General features: G+C 46.5%; 1 protein-coding gene across 13 annotated transcripts in view; it reads left to right on the forward strand.

Annotated features, from left to right (window-relative positions):
* Window positions 1–21,174, forward strand: part of Lpin1 (lipin 1) — a 108,600-nt gene extending 87,426 nt beyond the window's left edge. For all 13 annotated transcript variants that reach the window (XM_076942107.1, XM_076942106.1, XM_076942108.1 and 10 more), the window contains 8 exons: window positions 2,367–2,446; window positions 7,519–7,645; window positions 8,920–9,068; window positions 9,768–9,854; window positions 12,136–12,288; window positions 15,067–15,181; window positions 15,940–16,043; window positions 19,620–21,174. In XM_076942107.1, the coding sequence (XP_076798222.1) occupies window positions 2,367–2,446; window positions 7,519–7,645; window positions 8,920–9,068; window positions 9,768–9,854; window positions 12,136–12,288; window positions 15,067–15,181; window positions 15,940–16,043; window positions 19,620–19,779 (975 nt within the window). In that variant the 3' untranslated portion in view covers window positions 19,780–21,174. The remainder of the gene's footprint in view (window positions 1–2,366; window positions 2,447–7,518; window positions 7,646–8,919; window positions 9,069–9,767; window positions 9,855–12,135; window positions 12,289–15,066; window positions 15,182–15,939; window positions 16,044–19,619) is intronic.
* The last annotated feature ends 5,909 nt before the right edge of the window (window positions 21,175–27,083 follow it).

Here is a 27,083-nt window from a genome sequence, read left to right on the forward strand (position 1 = left end):
GCCAAGGTCCTTATCATCCTAAAGTACTTGTGTGTTCTAGCTCTGACCTTCCTTGCTAGCCTGTCTTCTCCTTCCTACTATCCTTTAGCATTTGTGATCAAAATCGACGCTACCACTAGGCCTTTGCACCTGCTAGTTCCTCTGCCTAGTGCTGTCAGGATTCCTTTGATCCCTCTTAATTAACCAGCAACTCAACTCTTTTTTGTGTGTGTGTGCCAGAATAACCCAGCCTGCTGTCGCAGCTTTTGTAGGCTTTGACCTTTTCTTTCCCAAATTTTGTCAGAATTTATAAGTATACACTTATTGGTGAGGCTATTTGACTAACATTTCTCACCTCTTTCACACCCTAAGTTCTAGGAAGATAGAAAGCACATACAGCTTTGCCCTCCTATGGAGCTGATACAGGGGTTTGGTGTGTGTTTTTTGAGCGATGATTGCTTCTGGAAGGTAGTATGAAAAAACCAGAAGGTTATGTAAACACTACCAGAAACATCCTGAACTCATTTGATTCTGTGAGTTTAAAGAGAGAAGATGCCCTGTATGCAGATGCAGTTGTTCTTTGATGTGCTGCTAGGACATCTGCTTATTGCTACCTGCTGTATTATCTCCAAGGGTTTGAGCAAATCAGTACAAACCAAATGCCATCCTGCAGTGAACTTAAAACGTAAAGGGCTTTCTAGTGTTCTTACCAGAGGGTAGAGTGTTCTAGAATTTCAGGAAGAGGTGCACTTCAAAGACTTCTCTTATCTGTAGGTTTCCTAGAGTCTCAACAGTTAGAATTAAGGGGAATTCCAGTGAAGTAAGGGGCATTTATGAGATTAAATGTTTCTCTAAAGAATGGAAATTATTTCTGAATTAGCCTAATGAGAAGTTCTTAACTGTGGTGGCCAAAACACTTACCTAAAATCATTCAGTTGTTAATAAATAACTGGTTATGTCCTTTGCTTTTATATTTATAAAAGCAAACAGCAGGTGGGCATGGTGCATGCCTTAAATCCCAGTACTCAGGAGTCAGAGGTAGGTGGATCTCCAGGAGTTCAAGGCCAGCCTGGTCTACTAGAGTGGGTTAGTGGGTTTTAGGCCAGCCAAGGCCACATAGTGAGGTCCCATCTCAAAACCAAACCAAGACAAAACAAAAGAAAAGGAAATGACAAAAACTAAAGAATCAGAGAGAAACAAAACCCAACAAAGTAAAGCTGGGCATGGCATTGCATGCTTGTAACTATAATACTCAAGAAGCAGAGGCAGGAGAATTGCCACAGGTGGCAGGCCAGTCCAGGCCACATAGTGAGTATCAGGCTAGCCAGGACTTCTATAACAAGACCCCTCCAGCCAGCCAGCCAGCCAGCCAACCACCCAACCAGCTGCAAGAATATTTTAAACTAGTTTCCAGTACTCATACTTGAAAATACTCACTATTAGCTTGGTTTCTGTCCACCTCCCTTGAGACAGTCTCTGTCTAGAGCCTCACTTACCTCAAACTTGCAGCGGTCTTCCTGTCTCAGCTTCCCCAGTGCCAAGATTTTAAGCACGAGCCACCATGCCCAGCCCAACTTGCTTGCTTTATTAAAACATGACAGTGGACGTAATTAACATGTCTCCTGACCAAAGGACACACACAAAAGTGTTTTCACTGTTTCCTTCATCTGTTGACATGTTCTCTGGCCTCCTCTGACTCAGTGGTAGCCTGTCCTGTGTCCTCCCCCCTTCCTCCCTGGGGTGTGTCAGGCTTTCTGTTTGATGTATCAGCAGCCACTGTGCCAGCCACTCCATCACTGTTTGAGAGGTTGAGGAAGCGAGGCCGGAAGAGTCAGCTGGTTTGCCCTGTGGTTCACAAACACAAGCCATGGATGGGCCTGTGCCCAGGATTTTCTTAGACAAATGAGGCTCTCCTCTGTATATCCAAGGACCATTTCCCGTTAGGATTACACTGCATTGGAAGAGAGAAATGCGTTCTCATTTTCCCAAGAAAAATATGGTGTGCAAATATTTTTGAACATTTCTATTGGCAATTAGATGAAAATACTGTGAAAATGCTCAGTAATCCAGGCAGCCCTGATAAAGTATGTGCCTCTGTGACAGGGATGATGGCGTTTGGTCAGGTGCCAGGAACACTTAAGGATAACAGACTCATTTCTGTCAAAAATGTTTCTCAGCTTAATTTTACGATATTTCTAGGCAAAGAAGTAATGAGGACCTGCCAAAACAAATACCCTATCAGAGTCTCCTGTGTGTGGGTCCCCACCCTGGATGTGTGCCTTCCTCGTCTTGTCCTGGGCCTTAGGGAGCCCTTTGGTGGGACACGAGCTTTTGGAGAGTCCTTTCTCCTTCCTCTTTCTGTGATGGCCTCTTTTCTTGTTCTCTAGGAAAGTAAGCCTGAGCAGTGCCTGACTGGGAAGGGCCACAATACCGGAGAGCAGCCTGCACAGCTTGGCCTGGCCACCAGGTATGCTGGGGAGTGTTCTTCTGGCAACAGTGCCACCAGACTCTGATGAGGACAGTCAGTGATTCACATCTTAGGCCTGGGTTCCTCTGGAGTCAATAGGTGACGGAGACTGGTAGCAGTTTATTTAGATGGTCATTCTCGTTGCTCCAGGATATGCAGCTTCTCAGAAAGTTGAGGTTCAAGGTAAATGTGAGTCTTCATTGAGATACTTAGCTAGGATGTGGTGTGTGTGTGCATGTGTGTTTCTCTGTGTGAGTTTGTGCTTGGTGTACTTGCCTGAGAGTGCATGTGTGGATGTCAGAGGTCAGCACCAGACTCTTCCTTATTTGCCGATGACTTCCCTGTGTGCTGGTTCATTTACGGGGGAAGCTGTAAAGGTTCCCTAGCTCCTGGCCACAGCTCTGTCCTTTAAAGTATGTCTTTCTCTGTCACTTTCCACCTTGTTTTCTGAGGCAGTATCTCTCACAGGAACTCAGGCCTTGCTGTTTCGGCTAGACTGCCTGGCCACTGAGACCTGTCTGCATACCCCCAGCCTCAGCAATGGGATTACAGATATGAGCTGCTGAGTTCAGTTTTTAAGTGGGTGCTGTTGATCCCCACTCAGGCCCTCATGCTGGCATGGCAAACGCTTTACTCCACTGAGGCATCTCTTCAGCCCTTGGTTGGCTTTTGACACACCAGCTAGCATCTGTTGTTCTGTCTTCAGGGCAGTCTCTATAGGACTTGAGAGTGCCCTGACTCTGAGGGCGATGTTTTTCATCCATGCTGATGCTGATGCTGATGCTGATGCTGATGCTGATGCTGATGCTGATGCTGATGCTGATGCTGATGCTGATGCTGATGCTGATGCTGGAACTGAGGTTGATTCGGGATAGTATCACACTGACATACTGATAGCTGACCATTGCAGCCTTCCTGTTCCTAGGGAAGCAGAGACTGCATTTCTTACTCAGCAGCTAGAACCTGTGGACAGAGTCACTGAGGGCCCCATCCACATCTTCATCATTTTGTGCCTTGGAGACCAAAGCCAGGTTCCATTACAGTTGGGGTGTATTGAGACCATGGAATCTACCTGATCTGATGAGGGCGTCCCTGTGCCCGTTCAGTTGCAGGCAAAGCCAGCTTAGGTTTCATGTCCTCTGGGTCCAGGCCACAGCTCTGTGCCTTAAACTAATATATTTCTAGAATTCTCTGTTGGTAGAAACTTGGTCCATTGACAAGGAAGGGTATGCTTTCTTATTTACCATGGAGAAGGCTAATTAGGGGTGGGGTTGAGGTAGGGTAAGAGGGTGGGTGGAGAAGAACTGAAGACTGGTGGTAAACTACGTTCTGCATAGATGGGCTGTTTCTAGACAGGAGACCCTCTGGGTTTGCTCTTGGTGCCCAGGTGGTGGCACTTTGTCCTTACCCTGCTGCTCTGTGCTTTCCTGTGCCCAGGCCTGGGATGGATGAGATGCCCAGTAGTGTGAGCCTCAGCAGTGTCTTCCTGGCATTCTGGTCAAGAGTTCTGTCTGTGTCTGTGGTGTCTAAAGGCCAGAGTGGCGCAGAGCAGGGCTTAGGGGCAAGTGTGGTGTCAGGTCGCCTCTCTGTGGCCTTTGACTCATCAAGATTCCTCTCTGTATCACCATCTGTGACACGGAGTCAGGCACCCTGACATCTCCTTTTCCCAGTCAGCCTCATGGAATGTTCACAGTGAGCCTGTGACAAGGTGATGAGAGTGCACAGGCCAACCAGGCCAGACCATAGTCACCTAAGGACATGTGGCAACCCTAAACTGAGTATTTTAATCTACTTTAAGATGTACTGCATGGGCCATGTGCTGAGTGTCTTCCAAACTTACACTGCTGCTGCAGGCCAGGCCTAGAGCTGGAGGAGATGGGGCCTGGGACCCAGTGAGCTGTTAAAAAGCATGGGCAGGGACACAGAGGACATAGTGCCAGGTGCTACCACTGTTCTTATCACCAATTCCATTCTATTTCTGGCCTTGGAGGAACTTAGGGATGTGGGGGCGGGCTGAGGGTGGAGGGACGGCAGGACACTTACGGAGTGCAGCTCTTGGAGTTTATGTGTGCTGTGATGGGTTTTCTTCCTGTATGGACTGAACTGTGGAGACGTGTCTTTCCTGTTGCATAAAAGCAGCCCCACTCTGCACCATTCTGAATTACACTTATCAAACCGGAGAAATTATGAACTGGCTCATGTGTAATGGAACTGAGATTCTGAAATGTGTGGAAGCTCCCCTGAGGGATATGACTCTCTTCATCTATGGTGGCATCCCTGACTTCCACTCTTATCAGAATCATGTGGATGCTTTTAAAAAAAATTGGCATTGGAATGTTTTTCTAATTGACAGACTTGACTGACAGAACAGTCCCCAAAGTTCCATAATTGAGCAAACAGCTTGTCACCATACAAATAATTAAAATGCCATTTGAAAAATGTGTTCTGTGACAAGCCCTAACTTAAATGTTGTTCACAGTTCCTCATCTGAACACAGATTTTTCAAATGACTTGGGGCCCCTTTGTTGCCGTTTGCAGCCACCGTAAAGCAAGTGACATTTAATGAGCCACTTCAAGAGGGATGTGGAAGGCTCTGCCTAGGAACAGCCTGTTCTACTCAGAGTGGTTAAGTCTGGAAGGTGGCAGCCTCCAACCGCTGTCCATGTGCCCATCGGAAAGCTGCCAGCAGCCAACTGTACAACTCCCGTTTTGGTTTTGGAGTCTGTGTTTCCCTCCCTATGTTCCTTCAACATGGCACGCCACATGAATTTAGTGGGCCGTTCTTTTCCTAAGCGGCAGATGGAAATCACAGCTATTCCAACTTGCACACTCATCTCCCCCTCCCCCTCACGGAGGCACACATCAATCTGTTGTTACTAAGAGTTGCAGTTACATTCAGATCTCACTTCCCTCTAGTCTGGTTAGAGCACCAAAGTTTTCCTCTTCAGAGAGGGCCCTTCAGCCTCACCCCCCTTGACAAGGATGCCTTTGTCTGGAGTATGTCATGTGGCTCACGCTCCAGGACCGTGTCTGCCCTGGGTGTTCTCTATGGAATCTGCAGATAGTGGAATGGGAAGGGACTTTGGTTGAGCATGCCGCTTTATGGGAGAGCTGACTGAGGTCCAGAGAGGAGTCCTCTGGTGTCTGTCTGGCACACTGTTACCTGCTGCATCCTGAGGTTTAGAGGGGTGGAACTGAGTGTATTCTGGACGTTAGGATGAGGGTAACAGGATGAAAGGCAGGACTACTTATAATTAATTCATCTTAAGTAGTATGGCGTGTGTTTCCTTGGCCTGGTAACCTTGGGTTTTCAGATTCAAGCTGCTGTCTGTACTCCAATTGGAGCCAAGCTCAGGTCTGTCTCAGATCAACCGGAATTGCAGCCTATACATGCCTGTCTCCTTTAGCATCCTCGCCTATCCCAGAACTTATATACAAGCTTTGGGATTGTCAGGATTACTTCTCCAGTCCTGGCAGCTGTGCTGTGATTGACTCTTTAGGCAAAAGCCCGTGGAGAGCAGGGATCGCCAGGCTATTAACTTTTTTGTTTTGTATTTTTGTTTTTTTCAATATCTGCCTCCTTACAGAGCCAAGCCTCCATACAGATGTGGGGTGCTGTATGAGTGTTCCCCTTAGTGACTCCTTGGTACTGGGCAACATGAGGCTGTTTGAATCAGTTCCTGATGGATACACATGGAGAGGAGTCTTGTATGGGAGGCTATTGGGTGGCCATAAGGCAGGCCAGGGGACAGAGCAGGGATGAGTTGAGAGGATGTTGGAAGGAGAGGGAGCACTTCTTGAGGTAAAGAAAGACAGAGATCTGAGTGCCTGTTGCTTTGTATTAAGGGATGAGAAAGTTGGTGTGCTCGTTGATGTATTTATTTTTGTCAGCTTGACCCAATCCTAAGCACATCTGGGAAGAGGGAATCTTAATTGAAAAACAACAACAACAACAAAAACCTCCACTAGATTGGCCTGTAGGCAAGTCTGTAAGATACTGTCTTATGTAATGATTGCTGTGGGGGATGCCCATCTCACCAGGCAGTGCCATTTATTCCTGGGTAGGTGTTCCTAGGTTGTTGTACAAGAAAGCAGGCTGAACAAGCCATGAAGAGCAAGCCAGCAAGCAGCATTCCTATGTGGTCTCTGCTTCCACTCCTGCCTCCAGTTCCTGCCCCAACTTCCATCAGTGATGGAGTGTGTGACCAGACAGTTAGAAGCTGAAAGAAACCCTTTCTTCCCTGTTTGCTTTGGGTCATGGTGTTTTCTCACCGCAATAGAAACCCTGACTAGGACCATCAGGGACCTGCCTGCTTTGGGTATGTGGGTTTTTCCATTCTCTCCAAGCCCATTAGGCACTTTGCATGGGGCTAAGACTTGGGAGGCAGAGCTGACACTATTAGGTTGGAGATGAAGCTGTAAAATTGAGCTCAGGGAACAACTGATTTACTGACCTGCTTTCTACGAGGCACTTAAAGACACTGGGCCCGAGTTTTACTCTGACTCCCTGCCCCAGCCCGGAGGAGGAGACAGTAGAAGAGCTGGGGCTTTGGTCTGTGGATTCTGTGCTGGCACAGCTCTTGGTTCACAGTAATTTCTTAGGCGTCGCGGAGAGGTGGGGTGAGCTGGTAACTCTTCTTAAGCTCTAATTGTTTGGAATTGGATATGAGGGTATCGATGGTGTTTGGACTGTAGACATTTGGACTTTAGGGCTTGACCCTCAGCCTTCTGTGGAAAGAGAAGGCAGGAGAGTGTATATGTGTTTGTGCTTTTCTGGGCCAGAATGGATGAATAACTAGTGTGATTCCTGCTCACCAGGAGTGGAATCACACTAGTTAACAGTGAGTGATGAGCGTTCACAAACTGGGGAGTGAATGGGGAGAGGCAGCCCCTCCCCCTCAACAATGAAGCCGTATATGAATGGGGACTGAAGGAGAGTTCATTGATAAATCTAAAGCCATATGGCAAATGACCACCCAAGGGACCCAATTGACTAAGTCATTGATTCGGGCCTGATGCATTTTTAATGGTTACCCAGATGTGGTTCCTAATTACATCACCATGTGTTCCAGAATAAAGCATGAGTCATCCTCCAGTGATGAAGAGCACGCAGCTGCCAAGCCGCCAAGCTCAAGCCACCTCTCTCTCTTGTCCAATGTCAGCTACAAAAAGACCCTGCGGCTCACGTCGGAGCAGCTGGTGAGACTCAGCTGTGTTTCTGGTCCTCGGGTCATGGCCAGATAGAGTTTTAGGGCTTTGTTGCAGGTCAGGGGGTTCCTTCTACTTTCTGCTCCCACTTAGCCCTCCCTAGCACCTTTCCTATGCCAGCATGCCTGCTGGTGGCCTCACACCCCACTTCAGTACCCTGTGTTTCCATCCTGACTTTGTATCTGTTCAGATGGACTGACGAGACTTTGCATTCTGACTTGCTCTTTTTCTGACCTAGAAGGAGGAGACAGCTTTGACCGGCCGTTTATCCTCATTATCAGAGCCTGAGAGCCTTGGTAATGTCTCTCCTGAGTGGTTCTGCTTTGAGAGAGATGATTGTTAACCCAAACGCCTCTATAAAACTGAGGGAAGTCAGGCAGGTGTGAGGGGATTTAGGGAATTTTAGGAAGCAAAGGGTTCCCCCTCCCTCCCTGTGTGTGTGTGTGTGTGTGTGTGTGTGTGTGTGTATGTGTACATGTGTTTTAATGAGTCCCTTCCCACCCTTAACTTACTTTAAATTGTGACTTTCCAGTGAGAAGATATTGCTGCTTTTCAATAAGTAAAGTCTTGTGTAAGAACTTAGGGAGCAGGCTTTGATAGGCTGGTATTTAAATGGGCAAAGATTCCTTGTTTAGCCACATGCAGGGCCCTGGGGACACTTAGAGTCAACCTGTGGGTCTGTGCAGCCAGCTGCCGTGTTTCCACAGCAGTATACCAGCAAATATCAAGACTGACCAAAGGTGGTTTTGCTTTCTGAATTTGGTATGATGTGCTTGGGCCCGGTCTACATTTTTTATGGATTTAAAAGGCCTCTTTTTCCAATATGTGTCATTACGATAGTCAGCAAAAACATGCTTTTGAGGGAAACATTTTTGCCTGGCTTACATTTGTGTCCTTACATCAAGGCACTTTGCATTTCCTAGGTAATGGTGTGACTTAGGAGAAGTTAGGCTGTCACTTAACTCTGCACTCACTCTCTAAGTACTGGATCAAGTCAGCATTACGTTAGCAGCAGAATGCCTAGTAAAGAGTGGTTGGTTGTTTCACAGATGGGGCTAGAGAGGGCTGGGTTGTCCAGCTCTGGAAAGAACTAGAGCCAGAAACAGAAGAGAGAACTTAGCAGAACTGGGGGAAAGGTTCAGTTCAAAGCCAAAGTGTCCTTCTCATGGGATGGAAGCCAAACGATGCCTGATCCAGAACCTCATTCAAGCACACAAGTTGTTCATGGCTTTTTGATTTTTTTTTTGTTTGTTTGTTTTTTTCAGAAAAGCTTGAAGTTGAAGAATGGTCCCAATGATGTGGTGTTCAGTGTCACTACCCAGTACCAGGGCACCTGTCGCTGCGAGGGCACTATCTACCTGTGGAATTGGGATGACAAAGTCATCATCTCAGATATCGATGGGACTATCACAAGGTGGGCTTGACTGTGGTGGCATCTGCAGCCAGCTTCCGTCTTACTCTCAGGAGCATCAAGGGACCCAGAGTACAGTTTCTGGTGTAGCTGGAACTGCACAGATGGGGCAACACCTTGGCCTCAGCAGCGTCCACTAGGGCTGTGGCTTGTTTCTGTTTGGACATTCTTCTCCAACATGGTGGGTTTTGGAGAATACTCTTCTAGAATGCTTTGCAGTACTTCACTTGGGTTTGGCAAACTCAGTTCTCAGCATTGTGGTTCCCCACAGCGGTACTGTAGTGACCTTGCTTGATTTTGTGAGCCTGGGGCTTTCTATTGAAAAAACCATGGATCTCATTCAGTTATTCACACTATTGTTTCTTTTAGTTGTTTTTGTTTGGTTGGTTTTGTTTTTATATTTTTGTGGGTGCACATGCATACATGCACGTGAACATTGACATCAGGGATCAACTTGCAACAGTTTATTCTGTCCTTCTGCCATGTGAGGGTTGGGATCAAACTCAGGCTACCAGGCTTGGCCGCAAGTACCTTTACCCTCTGAGCCATCTTGCCAGCCCTTATTCATACTAAGTAAATAAATTTTAATAAAATAATAAATTTTATTTATTTTATTTATTTTTTTATGAAGCATGAGTAGTGTATCTAAGCCACTCCCCTTGCAGTAACCTTTTGCTTTTGTTTTTCCACATCTTTGTTTAGATCTGATACTCTTGGTCACATTTTGCCCACGCTGGGAAAGGATTGGACTCACCAGGGCATTGCAAAGCTGTACCATAAAGTAAGCCAGTAAGTATACCTGGCTCTGTCCTCTGTTCCCATCTGTCACCCTCTGTCACCACCAGGGTGTGAAGCCCCACTAAGTATGCAGAATGTCTCCCACCAAGCATGGAGTAACTTTATGAGGTTGGCAGGCGGGTGTGTTGCTGCAAAGAGAGGTAATGAAGGGACAGCAGGAAGCTCCGTGTGCCCAGTGACTCCTGCCAGCTCCCAAAGGAAGCTTAGGTGGGTCAGAGGTGGCTGGGAGAAGGAAGGTGGAAGTGCCAGGGGGAAGACTGCTGAACACAGCCGAATGACAACAAAGGCAGTCAGCATTTACGTAGACTGTTTATAATCTAGAATGTGTGTTTGGATAAATAGAGAACATGTACATTTAGCGGAGGCTATCATGAAATTTGGCTGCTAGAAGTTGAAGCTGGTAAGAATTTAATGACCCAGCGAGGCTGCCCCCTGCCCACACCCTCCCATGGCTGGCCTGTGGTTTAGAGGCACTGATGTTCTCAATCTGCTACCACTTGTGTGACACTGAGAACTGCATCTGTTTATAGCTGAAGGAAAGCAACTTTCCAGGAGGGCCAGGATACCGAGTAATTCCTGGACAAGGTGGCAAAGGGTTATTACACTGACTAGACACTGTTTAGGATATAGTGAAGGGGTGACTAGGCCCCAGTGGCCGGAGGTGTCCCAGATGGTTTCAGTGACAAGGTGCCATTTGAGCTGGGTCTTCATGGATGAGCAGAGGTTCACAGATTGAAGCTCTCCTTGGGTGGGTCTAGCCATGGGCAGAGCGGTTGAGATAGGAGTCAGTGCATGATAGTCTTAGGTGGGTGGGTAAAAAATGAATCTGGACAGGAAGGTAGTAACCAGGCTGCAGAGGGCCTTGATGTAGAGCTTGCTTTCTTGAGGTGGCAGGTAAGATTGCCTTTCCCTCTGGGATTATAAATGAGACCAGAATCCCTTCTCTCTACAACAGTGCTTCTCAACTGAGGGTAGCTTTGGGTCCTCCATCCCCTCCACTAAATATACAGTACTGTCTAGAGACTTAGTTTTGAGACAGGGATTACTGTGTAGCCCTGACCCACCGGGAACTCAGAATCTCTCTGTGTCTGTCTCCCAAGGGCTAAAATTTCAGGCACGAGTGACCATTCTTTAAGGCATTTTTAATTGTCATTATGACTGTGTGCTCTGGGCACCCAGTAGTTGGAAGCTGGATGCTGTCCTTGTCTCAAGTACATCACTATAGGTATCTTACATTTATCTTGTCCAACTGAGATAGCTGTGTTGAGGACTGTCCTAGGGTTTCTATTGCTGTGAAGAGACATCAGGACCACAGCAACTCTTATGCAGGAGAACATTTAATTACAGTTTTAGAGGTTTAGTCCATTACTGTCATGGTGGGAAACATGGTGGCAGCATGTAGGCAGACATGGTGCTAAGGAGAGGAGCTGAGAGTTGTGCGTCTTGATTTGCAGGCAGCAGAAACAAATGCCATACTAGGTCTAGCTTAAGCTTCTGAGACCTCAAAACCCACCCTCACAGTGGTATACTTCCTCCAACAAGGCCACACCTTATATAGTGCCACTCCCTATGGGCCTATGAAGGACATTTTCATTCAGACCACCACAAGACCCCAGTCTAAATGCTTGTCTTGGAAAATTTGGTAGTGGTAAATCATTTAAAACTATTTATGGGCTAATTGTAGGATTTAAAACTTTTTAATCCTTTGGGGTGTGTGTGTGTGTGTGTGTGTGTGTGTGTGTGTGTGTGTGTGTGTGTGTTTCCACAGCCTGATTGTGGAGGTCAGAGGACAGCCTTCAAGAATTGTTCTCTGTTCTCTTTGAGGGCAGTGCCAGGCTGAGCTCCATGGGCACCTCTGGCCATCTTGGGCTGTATGCAGGGCTGGGAGCATGCAGCTGAGGAGTGATAGGGAAAGCCTCAGACTTTACAGAGACTTGGGCTGGACAGTCTGTAGTGTTGCCCTTCTCAGTGGTGGACGAGTCTTACCACCCTACCCCATGCCCAGGAACGTCACGCCATCCTTGTGCTTACCAAGGGTTCTGCAAACACTGTTTGTCTGTGGGAAGTATGGTGTGGTCTGCTTTGTAGAACAGGTGAATGGTGGCTTATTGTCAGGAGTGCTACTCTAGCTAGGACTTGGAGGGCTAGTCTGTGATGTAGCAAGAGGCTTTCACATATAGGCCACTTGCAACTAGGCCTTTCTTCATAAGGCGACAGAGCAAAAGGTTTTATCCCATAATGCTATTCAGGGTATCCACCTTGTATCTTTTAGGAATGGCTACAAGTTTCTCTATTGTTCGGCACGTGCCATTGGGATGGCAGACATGACGAGGGGCTATCTGCATTGGGTCAACGAGAGGGGCACAGTGCTGCCACAGGGGCCTCTTCTGCTCAGCCCAAGCAGCCTCTTCTCCGCCTTGCACAGGTACTGCCCAGCCAGCCAGCCCCCATGCACTGACTTGCTGGCCAGCCTTGTTCTTCCTCTTCCCATCGCGGGTTTAGCAGAATGAGTAGCCTACTGGTCTGGGCACATGTCTCAGCTGGTAAACGTTCTTGCATTGCATGTGCGAAGGAGGTTTGAGCCCTAGAAGCCATGTGTATATATTAAATCATTGAAGATTCCTCACACAAGGCACCAAAATGTAGTCACTTTGAATGTGTTAAATAATAAACTCAGAGTCACCAATAATGAGTTAGTCTTTCAATAATGAAGGAAATCATTCCCTTTGGTGTCATCTAATCAAGAACGATTCCAGTTTCCACTTTCTTTTCCCTGTGTCTTCTGTCCTCTTGCCTGTCGGTCCTATATCTGAGTCTGTGCCTGCCAGACTTGTGAATCTCTCCCTGTTTGTGTATGTATATGCCTCTGTTCCTAGCCAAGGGTTTTTGCTCTGCCTTCATTGTCTGCATTCATAGAAAGCATCACTTGAGGAAGGAGCGAGGGATACTTTATAGAAATGTTTAACAGACCTTTACAAGGGATTAAGTCACTGGCTCCAGCTGACCCTGATTGACCCAGATTACAAATATCGTTGCTTATTAAGCAATATCCAAATGTTGTGATCAACATTTATGGTGGATAAGATGGCTTTCAACCCCTGTTTTTGCTGTTTTGGGGAAATTATTGTTGCAACATACAAATACACATGTGTATTACTCTGGGTCAGAGGCATGGAAGTGTACATAAATTAAGATTACAGCTATACATTAACTTAGGTTGTAAAAAGAGAGTACATGCAAATAAGGTAGCTACTACATTGTTCTCGCAAAGGCAGATCAAACAAACAGGCTGAGCACACAGTAGGATGGCACTCTTAAGTCTTAAGTGACCTCAAGGTATATTATTAACTCTGGCTGTGAGCTCCAGCAAAAGTTCCATAGGATATAAGAGATGTTGTCATAATATGGCATCTCCATGTAAAGGAAAAGATGGGTGTGGTGGCAGAGACAGCTGATCCCTGGGCCTCACTAGTCAATCAGTCTCATCAGTGAGAAACCTTGTCTGAAGACTACAATAGGTCGGTAGTACCCGAGGAGTGACCCCTGAGGCTGATCTCTAGCCTCCACACTTCCTAATGTGCCCACACAGATGTACATGCATGCATACACCCTCACTTCAGAGCTGGCTTCTCGGACCACTATCGTAGCCCAGTGCTTCCTTCCCAGCCCCAGCAGCATCTGAGGTGTGTCAGATCCCTGCTCTGCTGCGTGGCTTTTCCATTACAACATTCAAAGGTCTGTTATGATTTGACTAAAAATGCAGTAAATCTAGAGACTAGTTTAGAGAGAAGTCATAGCTCAATATAATGTAATCACTCAATTCAAGAATCTAGCCTGCTTATTTAAGATTTTCTGCCCTATTATATTTCAATGAGTTTTTATAATTTTAGCCAAGAAAGTCCACCATATCTTTGTTATATAATTTCTAGATTCTTGGTGTTTACAAATTTAGTTAAAACATTATTTATGTGATTATGTTTCTCACCTGTTTCTGATGCATAAACATCACTGATTTTTGTGTATTGCTTTGTGTTTGTTTATTAACTTTCAATAATCTTCTTAACTTCTTATTTTGAACTCACCCCCAGACTCTCTATTACTGGGACCTGTGAGATGAGTCTTTGTAAGGGTGCTTGCTGCCAAGCCTGCTGAGCTAGATTTGATTTGTGGTACCCATGTGGTGGGAAAAAACTGATTCCTATAAGTTGTCTTCTGGTCTCTATGTGATATGAGTGTATGCATGCATGTGTGTATACACAAATCAGTTTATCAAATAAATACATAAGGATGATTTCTGCATAAATAATGACCTCCTAAAATCCTAATTTTTATAGCCTTTATTTACCTTCTCTTCTGTTATTCTCTGGCTAATATCAGAAGCCCAGTACTGAATGGCAGTGGTTCCGGAGACCATTGTTTTACTACCCATAGGATGTTTGTAGAGGTCCATATGGGAGCATCTCACCATGTAGCCCTGTTTTGGCCTGGGACTTAGTATGTAGACCATACTAGCCCCTGAATTTTTGTCTATCCCCAGGCCTCTACCTTCCTGGTCTGGGATTACAGGTGTTTGCTACCATGACCAGCTATTTGAAGTAGGTTTTTGAAAAAAATATTTTCTATTCTTGATGTAAGAATTTTTATTACGGGGCTAGAGAGATGGCTCAGCAGTTCAGAGCACTGGCTGCTCTTGCAGAGGACAGTCCTCCGTTCTGTAATGACCTACTTCCCACAGTGCCTCTGTATTACAATGTCCCTGGAACTTTGCCTGGGTGTCCACTGGTGAATGTGGCCCATGCTAACACAGACTTTTGATTTTGAGGTTATACCTTGGCCATGGCTGGTCCTTTGCATTTTTCTTGTACTGAGAGTGAGGTTTATTCTGAGTTGTTTTTCTGGGTGGGCCAACTTTATAGTTTGCACTTTGAAAGCTAGTTTTAAATTTTAAATTAGTTCTTTATTTTGTGTGTTTGTGTGTGTGTGTGTATGCACATGTCATGACTCTGTGTGGAGGTCAGAGGACAACATGCAGGAAGCAGTTCTCTTCTACCATGTGGATTCTGGGTAATACACTCAGGAAGTCAGGTTTGGCAGCAAGCATCCTTACCCACTAAGCAACTTTGCTGGCTTTCAGACCACTTCACTGCAAACAAGGCTTAAGTTCTCCCATACTGACTACTTATTTGTTTGTTTGTTTTAATAGAGAAGTGATTGAGAAGAAGCCAGAAAAGTTCAAAGTCCAGTGTTTGACAGACATCAAAAACCTGTTTTTCCCAAACACAGAACCCTTCTATGCTGCTTTTGGGAACCGGCCTGCTGTAAGTACCCGAGGGGTCAGTGGAGCCACAGGCACTGCCCTTGGTGCCAGAAGTTTCCACAAAGGTCTGGTCCCTCAGCCATGTGAAGTGAGCCTCATGCTAAGGCAAAGCCATTAAATCCCGTCACACATGGCCTCAGGTCTTCTATGAAGGCTGGCCGGTGACTTTGAAGCTGGTGCCCTGGGCCACCACTTGCAATTGCACATTACTTGTTAAATTAGTAAATCAAGGACACTGCAGGTTCTGGGTCCACCATGATGGGACCACCATGACAGCCCTGCATGACCGCAGGGTTGGGTCCAGCACCTCCAGCCTGAAGCATGCAGTGAGATTTCCCTGGCTGAAAGAAATGTGTGGAGATGGTATGCGTGGCCCAAACTTTCTGGAAGGTTCAGTTTAAAGCCTGCAGCAAACACTCATGGGTGGCAGAAATGTTCACAAATGTTGAGTATGTGACCCCCACTTGCTAGAAGGTTCTGTATTTATTCTATAAAATATAGCTGGGTATTAACAACTCGGCTGGAAAATTCTGCCTTTAAAGCCAGTGGCAGATTATTATGAAATGAGAAAACAGGTTAGAAAATAAGCCCATGGAATGCCAGCCAGCCTGGCAGGGGATGTGGGAGGTTAGCTCAGGTCCTGACTGAAGGAACTAAGGCCCAGGTAGGAAAGGCAGCTGATGTGTCCCCATTCCACCAAGGTGCAGTGCTGACTAGTAAAGCTTGGATACTACAGCGTTTGGTTTCTTCTAAACATAGGATGTGTATTCCTACAAGCACGTGGGAGTGTCCCTGAATAGGATCTTCACTGTCAACCCCAAGGGTGAACTGGTGCAGGAGCATGCCAAGACCAACATCAGCTCGTGAGTATTATCTGCTCCCCTGGAACCAGACCCTCCACCACTGTCCCAATGCAGGCATCAACATCTACTGCAGACCTTGTAGCCATTGCTACCTTTGTTTGATCTTTGCGTATGTATGTGTGTGGACACATGTATGCAACACACACATGTGTATGTGTTCATATCTATGGCATACCAGGTGTTTTCCCTAATCGCTCTTACTTTTTGGAGACAGGGTTTCTCACTGAACTTGGGGTTCAGCCACTTGGCTAGCCTGAGTGGCCCGTGAGCTTCTGGGACCTTCCTGTCTCTAATGCCCCAGCACTGGGTTGCAGGCATGAATGATACCTGACTTTTTATGTGGATGTTGAGAATCTCAAGTCCTCATGCCTTCAGGGAAGGCAATTAATCAGCTAAGCCATCTCTTCCAGCCCTGTTTTAATCTTTAATTCCTCTAAAAAATAGAGTTCAACCCCATATCTTTATTCTCCCGCTTAGCTTTTGGACAATTAGAAAGAAGTCAGATCCCTCAGGATGCAAAACTTAAACTAGAGGCTAGAGTCATATGCAGAATAGAATGGAATGAGTTCAGAGGCTAGACCTTCAGTTGCCCAAGTTAGGATGTCAATTGGAAATGTAACCCAAGTAGACCACGGAAGGCTCTACTTTCTTTCCCACAGTACTGGGGATGGAGACCAGGCCCTTAAGCACGCTAGGCTCGCACTGTACTGTAGAGGTGACCTTCTCAGTTCCTGGCTTGCTGTTGTTTGCATTGCTTTGTTTAAGACAGGATCTTGCTGTGGAGTCCAGGCTAGCCTTGAACTTTGCAATCCTGCTTCAGTCTCCTAGTATTGGGATTACAGGTCTCCACCTGACTGATGGCATTATGGTCCATGTAGCATCACTCTTGGCTCTGCCTCATCTCATATGGCGTTCTCACTTGTTAACCCTACTAGGTACTTCAGCCTAGGCAGGTGTCTTAGTGAGGGTTTTATTGCTGTGAACAGACACCATGACCAAGGCAACTCTAATAAGGACAACATTTAATTGGGGCTGGCTTACAAGTTCAGAGGTTCAGTCCATTAATCATCAAGACGAGAACGTGGCAGCATCCAGGCAGTCATGGTGCATGAGGAACTGAGAGGTCTACATCTTCATCTGAAGGCTGCGAGTGGAAGACTGACTTCCAGGCAGCTAGGGTGAGAGTCTTAAAGACCATAGTGACATATCTATTCCAACACCTCCTAATAGTGTCCTTCCTGGGGTGGGCATATACGAACCATCACAGCAGGACCTGCCACTCTGCCTTATCCACTTCAGAGGCTGTGTGTCTTTTAGTTTGATCTGTACCAAACTAGAAAACAGCCTCTGGCTTGAGTGATCCCAACACTGTTGTAAGCTGGAAAGTTGAATCTGGGGAGTTGGATGAAAGATTCCTCCTGGTGTTTGCATGATTTTTTTTTTTTTTTTTTTTTTTTAGCTGTGGATGGTTACAACTCACACCTGTGATCCCAGCACCATGGGAAAGCAGAGGCAGGGGGATTGCTGTAGATTTGAGGCTAACTGTAAGCTTCGTAGTGAGTTCCAGGCCAGCCTGGATTTCTGAGAGAGACCACTAGGGTAGTGGCTCACTTTGAAGATGGTTGTTTTCTTTACAACTAGACTAGAGTCCAGCTTGACTAGAGCAGTTCCAGATGTGAGGGAACCCTGGCTTCCTTGTCAGGCCCTCAAGCAGCTCTCTAGATGTCGGGAGAGGAGATGGAGTCTGCACCCTTCTATCCTGTAGTAGGTCAGCCAGGGCCTTTCACCTGGTCTGGTGATAAGACAGGTTTTCTGAGATGACTCCTCCCAACCCTCCATCTTCAGGAAGCATGTATACCAAGGCCCAGAACTTGGTATGACCTTTTCTTTAAATAAATAAATAAATAAATAAATAAATAAATAAATAAATAAATAAATAAAAGTGTGGGGGTGTGCGTGTGTGTGTGTGTGCATGCACATGCATGTGGAGACCGTTTTCTGCTCCCCACTTTATGTGGGTTCCTGGGAACTGGTCACTGAGCACAAGCTTTTCTTTGCTGGCTGAGTTCTCTTATGGCCCCTGGGTGTGACTGGTCCTAGCCAAGCAGGTATTCTCCCTCGGAGCCTGGATGAACTGGAACACTTTTAAGTGATGCTCCACTGGGTGGAGCACTGAGCTCAGGGTTTTCTCCCATTCTAGTCAGGGAATGTGCAGTCCTTGCTCCAGGGAGCCCCATGCCTGGAGGCTAGGATGGGCCACCCAGATGGAGCAGGCCCTGCTGCCACAGCCTGGCAGAGGACAGCTCCCTGTGGGGAGCCGCCCACCCCCATAGCCACAAACTTCAGGCTAATAGTCCTTCAAGTCAGGAGGTATTTTAAAAATGTGTTTGTTTGTTTTAATCTCCAGGAAAGACATAATTCTTGGTGCATTATTAAGGGAGGTTTCCCTACTTTGTGGAGTACACTGTTTCTCACAAGTCTCTTGGAGGCCCTTTGTTAAACACACACATGGTCTTACTGAATAAGTCATTTCATGCCTAAGAACATGCTAATTCCTGAAGTTTGGAAAACCTCTTTTGGTTCTTGACATGAGTGGAGAGGGGCCCAGAGACTGTCAAACAGAAGTCTAGGCTGTGTAGGAGAGGGCTGGGTGTGTCTGGATCATGGTGTGGAGGAGCTTGGAGGTCTCCCAGGCTGATTCATGTAGCTGCTTTCCTTCTGCAGTGCAGGCTATGGCTGGGAAGCATCTTCCTGGGGCAGAGGAGATGCCCTGAGTAGGGAGTGCTGGAAACCCCTGTGTGGTCCAGCCCCCCACACTGTGAGGATGAAGGGGTTGAAGCTCAGGGGAGGGCAAGATACTTTCCCAGAGTCACACAGCAAGTAAGGCTGGAGGGGGCTTCAGACCTGCTGATCCATGTGCTGATCCATGTGCTGATCCATGGCCAGGGACTCTTCACTAAGGTGTACATGGTCCACTGTGGGCTGAGGGGTCCCCAGTAAATGCAGCTGAATCACTGGGTATGTTATTCTGTTTCTGATGCTAAGCAAGTGGCAGAGTTTTCATTTTCCTTCCTTCACGGTAGAGAAGTCAGGGTGTGGAGACATCCAGGCCTCTGTCTGCCTGAGACCACACAGCTGTAACAGGGCAGAATTGATGCCAGATTTGCACTTTGATAAGAACAAGGCTCTGCACCTTTTCACTGTGACTGTAGTAGTCTCTGCTGCTTCAGAGATATGACTTGTCTGTGGTTCCTGCCCCCCACACCCTGCACATGGCCTCTGTGGCAGACAGATGCCCCTGACTGTGCTGACCTCCCTCTGTTCATCCCTTGTACCTCTGCTCAGGCTGTCTGTTCTTCATGAAGTCAGGCTTGGCATACTGTGTCTCCCCTTCTCACTTCTAGTGACTTCCTAAAGCTAGACAGGCTCTAGTCGGGCAGAGTAGCTGGCTGTTCCCTGGGGTTGGGGTAGTATACTCTTCCCCAGCCTGAAGTGCAGCCCAGAGTCTGGCATTGCCCTTCATGTATCAGGTTTGTCTCCGTGGGCAGTGACCCCACTGTGCTTTGTACCTTCCAGGTATGTGCGGCTCTGTGAAGTGGTCGACCACGTCTTCCCATTGCTAAAGAGAAGCCATTCCTGCGACTTCCCCTGTTCAGACACTTTCAGTAACTTCACCTTTTGGAGAGAGCCACTGCCACCCTTTGAAAACCAGGACGTACATTCAGCCTCAGCTTGATGCGACCGAGAATTAAAGGATAGGTTGTGGGGACCCTGGAGCTGCTGGGAAGGCTGATATGTGGCCATCTGCCTAAGAGAGAAGCATTTCTCCCTCGACTCGCTCGCTCGCCCCAGGGTGACACTTCTAAGCATGGAGGGCAGATAGAGGCTGCATCTCATCCTGTAGGCTGCAAGAGGATTGGGTGCACTAGCAGTGTGCAAAGCAGCCCTCTGTCTGGGTTTAGCGCACATAATGCTGCACCCTCCAGTCCAGTCTGCTCCAGCAATTAGTTAATGTGCAATATGGGCGATGACCCCTTAGCAGAGGTGGGCAGGCCACCTGAGAGCTGTCTCGGTATCACTGTGCCCCCACCCCCTGGAACTCTGATGTGCATAGTGATTGGTAGCATACGGGGCACATTGCCATGACAGTGACATCCATGCCACCTTCCGCACATAGGTATGGCTGTGTCCTGGAGTCTAAGTGAAGGGAACATGGGCCTCGCTGGGTCTCAGCGGTGGCCTTGGCTTTCACTTTTTAGACGTTCCCTCGCAGTATTGCGGACTTAGTCTCACTTTAGGTGATGGGCTCTTTAATTGCTTTGGTTGAAGGTGGCCTGTGAGCAGCTGCATCTCTCCCCATTCCTCATAGCTCAAGGCTGGGCTATTTATGCCTTAACGCATCTGCAGCAGGCATTTACTTAGCGTGCACTGTCTAGCTCTCCATAACTGCAAATGCCTTACATTACAATGGTAGTCCCTGAGGCAGCGACCGTGGCACCTCAGCACCTTCTGCGTCCTGCTACCCAGCAAGGAGGCGCTGGTGTGGACATGAGCAGCATTTACGTCAAGCGGGAATGATGCCGCTAAAAAAACTGGTTGTTTTTTAAGAAACATAGTTTCCAGAAGTTAAATTATTTTCTTTGCAGATATTATTTATTACTTTCCTGTCACTGGGCTGCTGTTGTGAGCATCCTAGCCAGATCCTTAGGCTTACAGCTGTCATGAATGCATTAAAAGTTAAGTGTGCTAGACAATCCAAAGAGCCTTATTCTGTGGATGTCACACTCTGATCTTCTGGAATCTCTGAATCATTAATTTTTCTTAGTTTATTTTTTCCACGAAGTCTAAGGGCAAGGAAAAAAAATAATTTGAGCAATGTTTTAAGCTGATAGAGGGTAGCTGTGAATTGTCTCAGAGAACAATGTGAAAAATGAAAGAAGTATTTTGGTAAAAGATTATGCTTTATTTCGAAAGTATTATTTTTTTAAAGGGTGGTTTACTCCACAGACTGAAAGACCTTTTTCTATTTAAATTTCATTGTTAGAGTCAGAGGAGATAGGAAAAAAAGAAAAAGAAAAAAAAAGATAAAAAAGGAAAAGAAGGATAGAAAGAAGAGTTAAAAAAGAAAAAGCAGTAGAATGGACTGTTACTCTTTCTGTGAAAGAAAACCTGGAGTCTCTGCTGTTATAGTCATTGGGCTCTGTTAAGGTCAGATGTGGTCCACACAGTTCACAGGAGTGGCCAATGAAAGGCAGCTGTCATCTGCTGTGGGCGCCTACTGATGGAGAAACTTCGACCTGAGTGTGTGGCTCCCTTCTGGGAGTCATGAAAGTCATTAAGCATAGTTCTGCCATAGGGAGCTCCTGGCTTGTTTGCTAGTGACCTTCAGAGGCCGTGGTAATCCTCCTGCCACCAGGGTGGTTTTGCATGTATTTTGATTGCTGTGGACTGTGTATGAGCTCATCGGCCTGCAGAGGTTTGCAGCCATCTTCCTCATGCTCAGGGGAAGCTTTGGAATCTCTTTTCAAGTGCCCTCTGCAGCCTGCTGTCCAGGTGGCTTTCTGACAGCATGCTGGGACTTAAGCCAGGGTCTCTCTGTAACCAAGGCTGGTCTGCAATGTACCATCTCAGACATACAGCAGTCCTTCCACCTGGCTTGGGAACCTAGTTTTGATATACCTTAAACTTCCCCGGCACTCTATCCTGAAACAGAGCACCTTCTACAATACCACACTATGAGCTCTGTGAAATTCTTCGGGAGCCCTGTCCAGGCAGCGAGATGCAGACGCCTACTGTGAGGCTCCCTCATGAGACCCAAGTGAGAGCTGCACCCAGGTTCTCTCAAGTTGCTTATCTGTATATGCACTAAAACCCAGGGGCCCCAAGGTCACCTGCTGGGATACTATATGGGTACCATACATTTCAAAGTTGCTAATGGAAATGAGACGACTCACTCCATAGTGACATGTCCTCAAATGGCCATCACACATGATGAAGGAGAACACACCTGGCACATTGCAGAAACAGGCTTCTGTCGTCACAGATAACTTCCCCTTTGGATTTCAGCTTTGGATCACTACTTCAGTATATTTTATTTGCAACATTGGCTGTGTGTTTGCAAATGCCGGTGCGATGATGAAAAAAAAAATCAATGTAATATTTCATTGTGTTGTGCTTGATGCAGAGCTAGAAATTTCTGTAATAAACAAGATGGATGAAAGACTTCTGAAAATCACGCCTATGAACTTTAAATCATTATAAGTTCTTCAGGTGCTCTTATTTTTTTCTAGTTTCTTATATATTGTACGTAATCATTTACTTGAAGAAAAAAACCCTTAATGTAGGCTAAGGAGATGGCCTCAGGCGGTAAGAGTGCTTGTCATGCAAGCACGTGTATCCAAGTTCTATCTCCAGCATCCATGTATGAAGCCAAATGACATAGTGTGCACTTGTTATAGCAGTGCTCCTTGGTGCTGTCTGGACAGACGGCCTAGAAGAATCCATAAGTCTCCATGTCTCGGTGAGAGACCCTTGTCTTGATAAACATAGCAGACAGAACCCAGGGAGGAACAATACTTGAGGTCCTGGCTTATACATGCATGGACGTACAAGTGTATGCACATCCATCAAGGATCTGCACACAAATGGCCTGGGAACACACACAAAAAGAATCCTTATGGTTGTAAACCCTTCAGTGTGGAATAAATACTTATTCTGTTGTTTGAGTTCATTCAGGTATCATACCAACCCCTTTTACCCCTGAGACAAATAGGAGAGAGAAGGATGTGTCCTTCCATTAAAGAGAACACATGTGATCCTTGCACAACGCACATTGGATTGTCAAATTGAGAGACCTTTTGAAATATGTTGGCTCCTCCCTGGCTTGGAAGGACTGTTGAGGAGCCAGCCTGGAGGCACAGAAGGTTCAGTACACAGTGTCCCACAGGTCCTGTTTGCCATGTGGGGTGTCTTCACCTCATAGCCACTGCCCCCCCTCTTTTGGACATTTGTCCTTGGTTTTTCATTTTGAAGAAATCAAAGCCCTTGAGTTTGAGCCGAGGTTGGTCATATTCTATTAATGGCCGCAGGCTTCCTGCAGATTGCTGGTGCTAGCCTTAGTGATTATGGAGGGGATGGAAGAGTATCATCTTTAAATGCTAAAGACACTGCTGGGTAAAGACCGAGGAGTCCAAATTCCAACAAGTCCTTGGGTGTCTGTAGATACAACACATTACAAAGCAGAAGAAACACTTGGACATCTCCACAGATCTATGATACCTGACTGCAGTGTCTGAAATAAAAACCAGGATAAACTTGTCTGTTGGCTACTCATTCATATGTGTTCTCCTGGTTCTTTGGACACCAAAGCTCCATGGTGGTACCCAAGGCTCTCCTGTCTCTCTGCAGCTCACATCCCCGTGCAGACAGAATGATTTTTGGATGCTTAGACTTCACCTGGGCATTTTTTTTTGGAAGGGCTTGATCTGGTTTCAAAGAGTAACAGATTCCCATTTTGCATCAGAAGCCAAGAACTATGGGGGTAGCGGGGAGGGTGTTGGTCTTAGCCATCAGCTCTGGGACAGCTTTCATGAAAGGTAACATATACAGCCCCTGTGCACTCCAGAAATGGAATTGTCATAGAGGAAAGTTAAAGAGGTCCAGTTTGAAACAAGTTCTGGGACTAACTCTTCAGCAGGCCTGTGGTCCCAGCATCAGAGCTGAGACCTGTAGCTCCCCCCCCCCCCCCTTCACCCAATTGACTTTGTCCCTCTGTGTTTTCTATCATGGTCCTGGAGTGTGAACAGCATTGTGCCCATTCCTATGAACTAGGAGAGGTGACAGGCCTCTAGGAATTTTCCTTTTTCTAGTCAGCTTGCATGGGGATTCTATCTCTGCTTTGTGAGTTGGGATTTTGTGTGGGTTCTGGGAATCTGAATGCTGGCCCTCTCACTTGTATGGCAAGTGCTTTATCCGATGAGCTATCTTTGCATCATCAGTTTCTCTAAAGGGTCTCATGAGGATAGACTGGACCACTATAGCCAAGGATGACTTTAAATTATCATTATTGCCTGACCCTCTCTTCAAGTGCTGGGATTGCAGGTATGTGCCACTATGGCTTATTTGGTACTGGGAATTGAACCAGGGCTTCATGCATGTTAGGCAAGTCCATGCCCTACATCCCCAGCATAGCCTTTACATTTGTAACCCTTCTTTCAATCCTCCAGCATCAAAGAGGATAATTGCTATCACTTGTGGTACAGCCAGGCTTGGTTCCGGAAGGGAAGCAGAGTCTGACCAGAGAAGCTGACCCTGGAAGTCAGTGAAAGCCAATGGCCACAGGGGGGCACAGTTGGTTCTTGTTTGGTCGAATAGCCTTTCTTTCAAAGCAATCTCTGCTTTGACAAAGACCTTTCCCTGTAGTGCTAGACTTGGAGACCAGCCAGGTTGTGGATTGGATTTGTGTGGAGGCAGAGGAGTTTCTTCAGGGGACTGTTTCTGTACTGATATCCCTTAGATGGGCACAATCTGAGTCCCAAATCCTTAAGTGAGCTTTGGAGGCCAAACAATCTGTTTAGATTTAAAATCTGTTCTTTGTTGCCCTGGAGGATCGGGGATTTTGTTAAAAATACAAACGTTCAGGACTTTACCCTAGACCTACCAACCCTAGCAGTGGGTGTGGGCCTCTGCGAATATTTTAGTAAGCCCTTATGGGGTTTCAGATGCATTCACATGCTGTGAACCGTGCAGCCCAGGCCCAAGTTCATCTGGCCAGCTCAGGAATGCAGTCCTCGGGACTCAAATCAGCTCCACCCCACTTGCCCAAACTGGAGAAGCCTCTCCGAAGAACACCTCACCTCTTTAAATTAAAGGACCTTGGAGACTTAGTCACAGGTGCTTGCTTCAGTCACAAGGTGTCCTTGTGACCCTGTGGTAGGAGGCGTCCAGTCAGATCTGCCTTCCTGGGGAATCTCAGATGGGAAGCACAGGCCTAGGAGAAGAGAGCGGGTCTGGCAGCAGGGAACAGGGTAGAGGTGGATGTGCTCAGATTTCTAATGGTCTTGTCCTCCCCGAAATAGTTGGGAGCCTCCTGGAGCCTGTCCCGATGCCAGCGATCTCTTCATTGGTGCAGGAAGTCCATTCAGTCTGCATTACTTTTAATGCGTTTTGCAAGCAAGTGGCCTCTTCCTGTGACTCACTCCGCCTTTTATACACCGGAGGTTGTGGTTGGAAGTTTCACTTCGGAAAGTAACCACCAGTGCCTCCGCTTTCTCCTGAGGCTGGAACCCCAACAAGTCACATTCATTTTGCAACAAAGAAATGTAAATGGAGGTGCAGCCGGTCATGTGTCTGCTCTGATTGTAAAAACATCCTTTTCTGAGATGGTCTGCAGAGCCAAGCTGAGAAGAAATGGTTTATATTTTCAAGTAACCCGGACTTATTTCAGGACTTTGTGCTTTCTTTCCAGAATGTTCGTTGTCATCTTGATTTATTTTTCAGGATTATCTAAAAAACAAATGACCCCCCCAACCTCCCCCCCCCCCCAATTAGTTGATTGGGTGATCCATCCCTTAGTTGACTGACAGTGACTCAGATCTGGTCCAAAGTTTGGGTTCTCACTACCGGGCAGCATGGAAAGAATGATGGTAATAGAATTGGTTGAATAACAAAGTCTATTTCATCAGGCTCTTCCCCAGTGATCAATTCATGGGCACTGTATACATGTATTTCTTTGGATAAGCCAGTAAGGACTAAGTGGGCAAATTCTACAGAGCAATTTCTCCCCTTAAGTTTAAAGACTCATCTTGAAAATGTTGTGGAGCTGAAACAAATTATCACTACCACCATTATTTTTATTATTAATTATTTTATTATTATTTTCCCCATGAGACTCACTGAGAGTCACACGGGGAGACCGGGGCGGGATTCAAACTCGGAAAGCCGGGACACATCCGGCCTCTGGTGGCGGGCGCCAAAGCCGTGCGCCATCGCACGCTTGCTCACTACCACCATTATTGGTAAAGATTTTTATGTGTATGAGTATTTTGACTGCTTGTATGTAAGTGCCATGAGCATGCCTGGTGCCTGTAGAGGCCAGGAGAAGGGACTGGATTCCCCTGAAGCTGGAGTTACATGTGATTGTGAGTGCTGGATATCAAGCTTGGGTCCTCTGAAGCTGTTGAGGATGTGTGTGTGTGTGTGTGTGTGTGTGTGTGTGTGTGTGTGCGCGCGCGTGCGTGTGTATCCGCAGCTCAAATTGTTGCTATTATTTTGAGAAGGGTTTCATGTGTCCAAGCCTGGTCTGGAGCTGTAACTTGCTTTGTGACTGAGGACAGCTTTGACTTTTAGGTCTTCCTGCCTACTGGCACCTCCACTACAGGCATATAGCACCACACGCAACTTATGTAGTGCTGGAAACTGACCTCAGGGCCTCATGTATGGAAGCCATACAAGTGAGTCTTTAGCAAGTGAGATGCACCACCAACTTCAAAATGTTTTCTTGCTGTAATTCTTCTTGTGTACAACCCTAGTCTCTTCAGCATCAATAAAGCCCAAATGCACTTAGAATTAAGTGCAGCTAAAACTGCAGAGTTCCAATTAGCATTAATGGTGCATTCTGAAGAGGCGATGTGGGCTTGTGAAATGATACGTTTGGATTGAGAAGAGATGCACGTGATGTTTTCTGTCTCCACTTGATTCTTTCAACTTCTGTGCAAGGTAGGCAGTCACTTAAATCACCATCATTATTAAACACGGACCTTTACAAGAGTTAGGATGAACAGTGCTCCATGCTTGTGTGGATGTTTTGCTGTTTGTGAAGTTATGATTTTTTTCCTTCTGGTGCTGGGGAAGGAACCGGGGCCTTGTGCATATGAGGCAAGTGCCCCAAATCCTGACCTTCCCATTAAACTAGCTTCTTGTAGCTGAGGTTGACATGAGACTTTTAAATATCTCCTTTGACCACCCTAGATGGATAATTCCTCCTCTCTCTGACACCTTGAAGATAAGAGAGGGCCTTCCTACTTACTCTAAAGTTAACTT

This window comes from Arvicanthis niloticus, chromosome 11 (assembly GCF_011762505.2).
Source record: "Arvicanthis niloticus isolate mArvNil1 chromosome 11, mArvNil1.pat.X, whole genome shotgun sequence".
Classification (NCBI taxonomy): Eukaryota; Metazoa; Chordata; class Mammalia; order Rodentia; family Muridae; genus Arvicanthis; species Arvicanthis niloticus.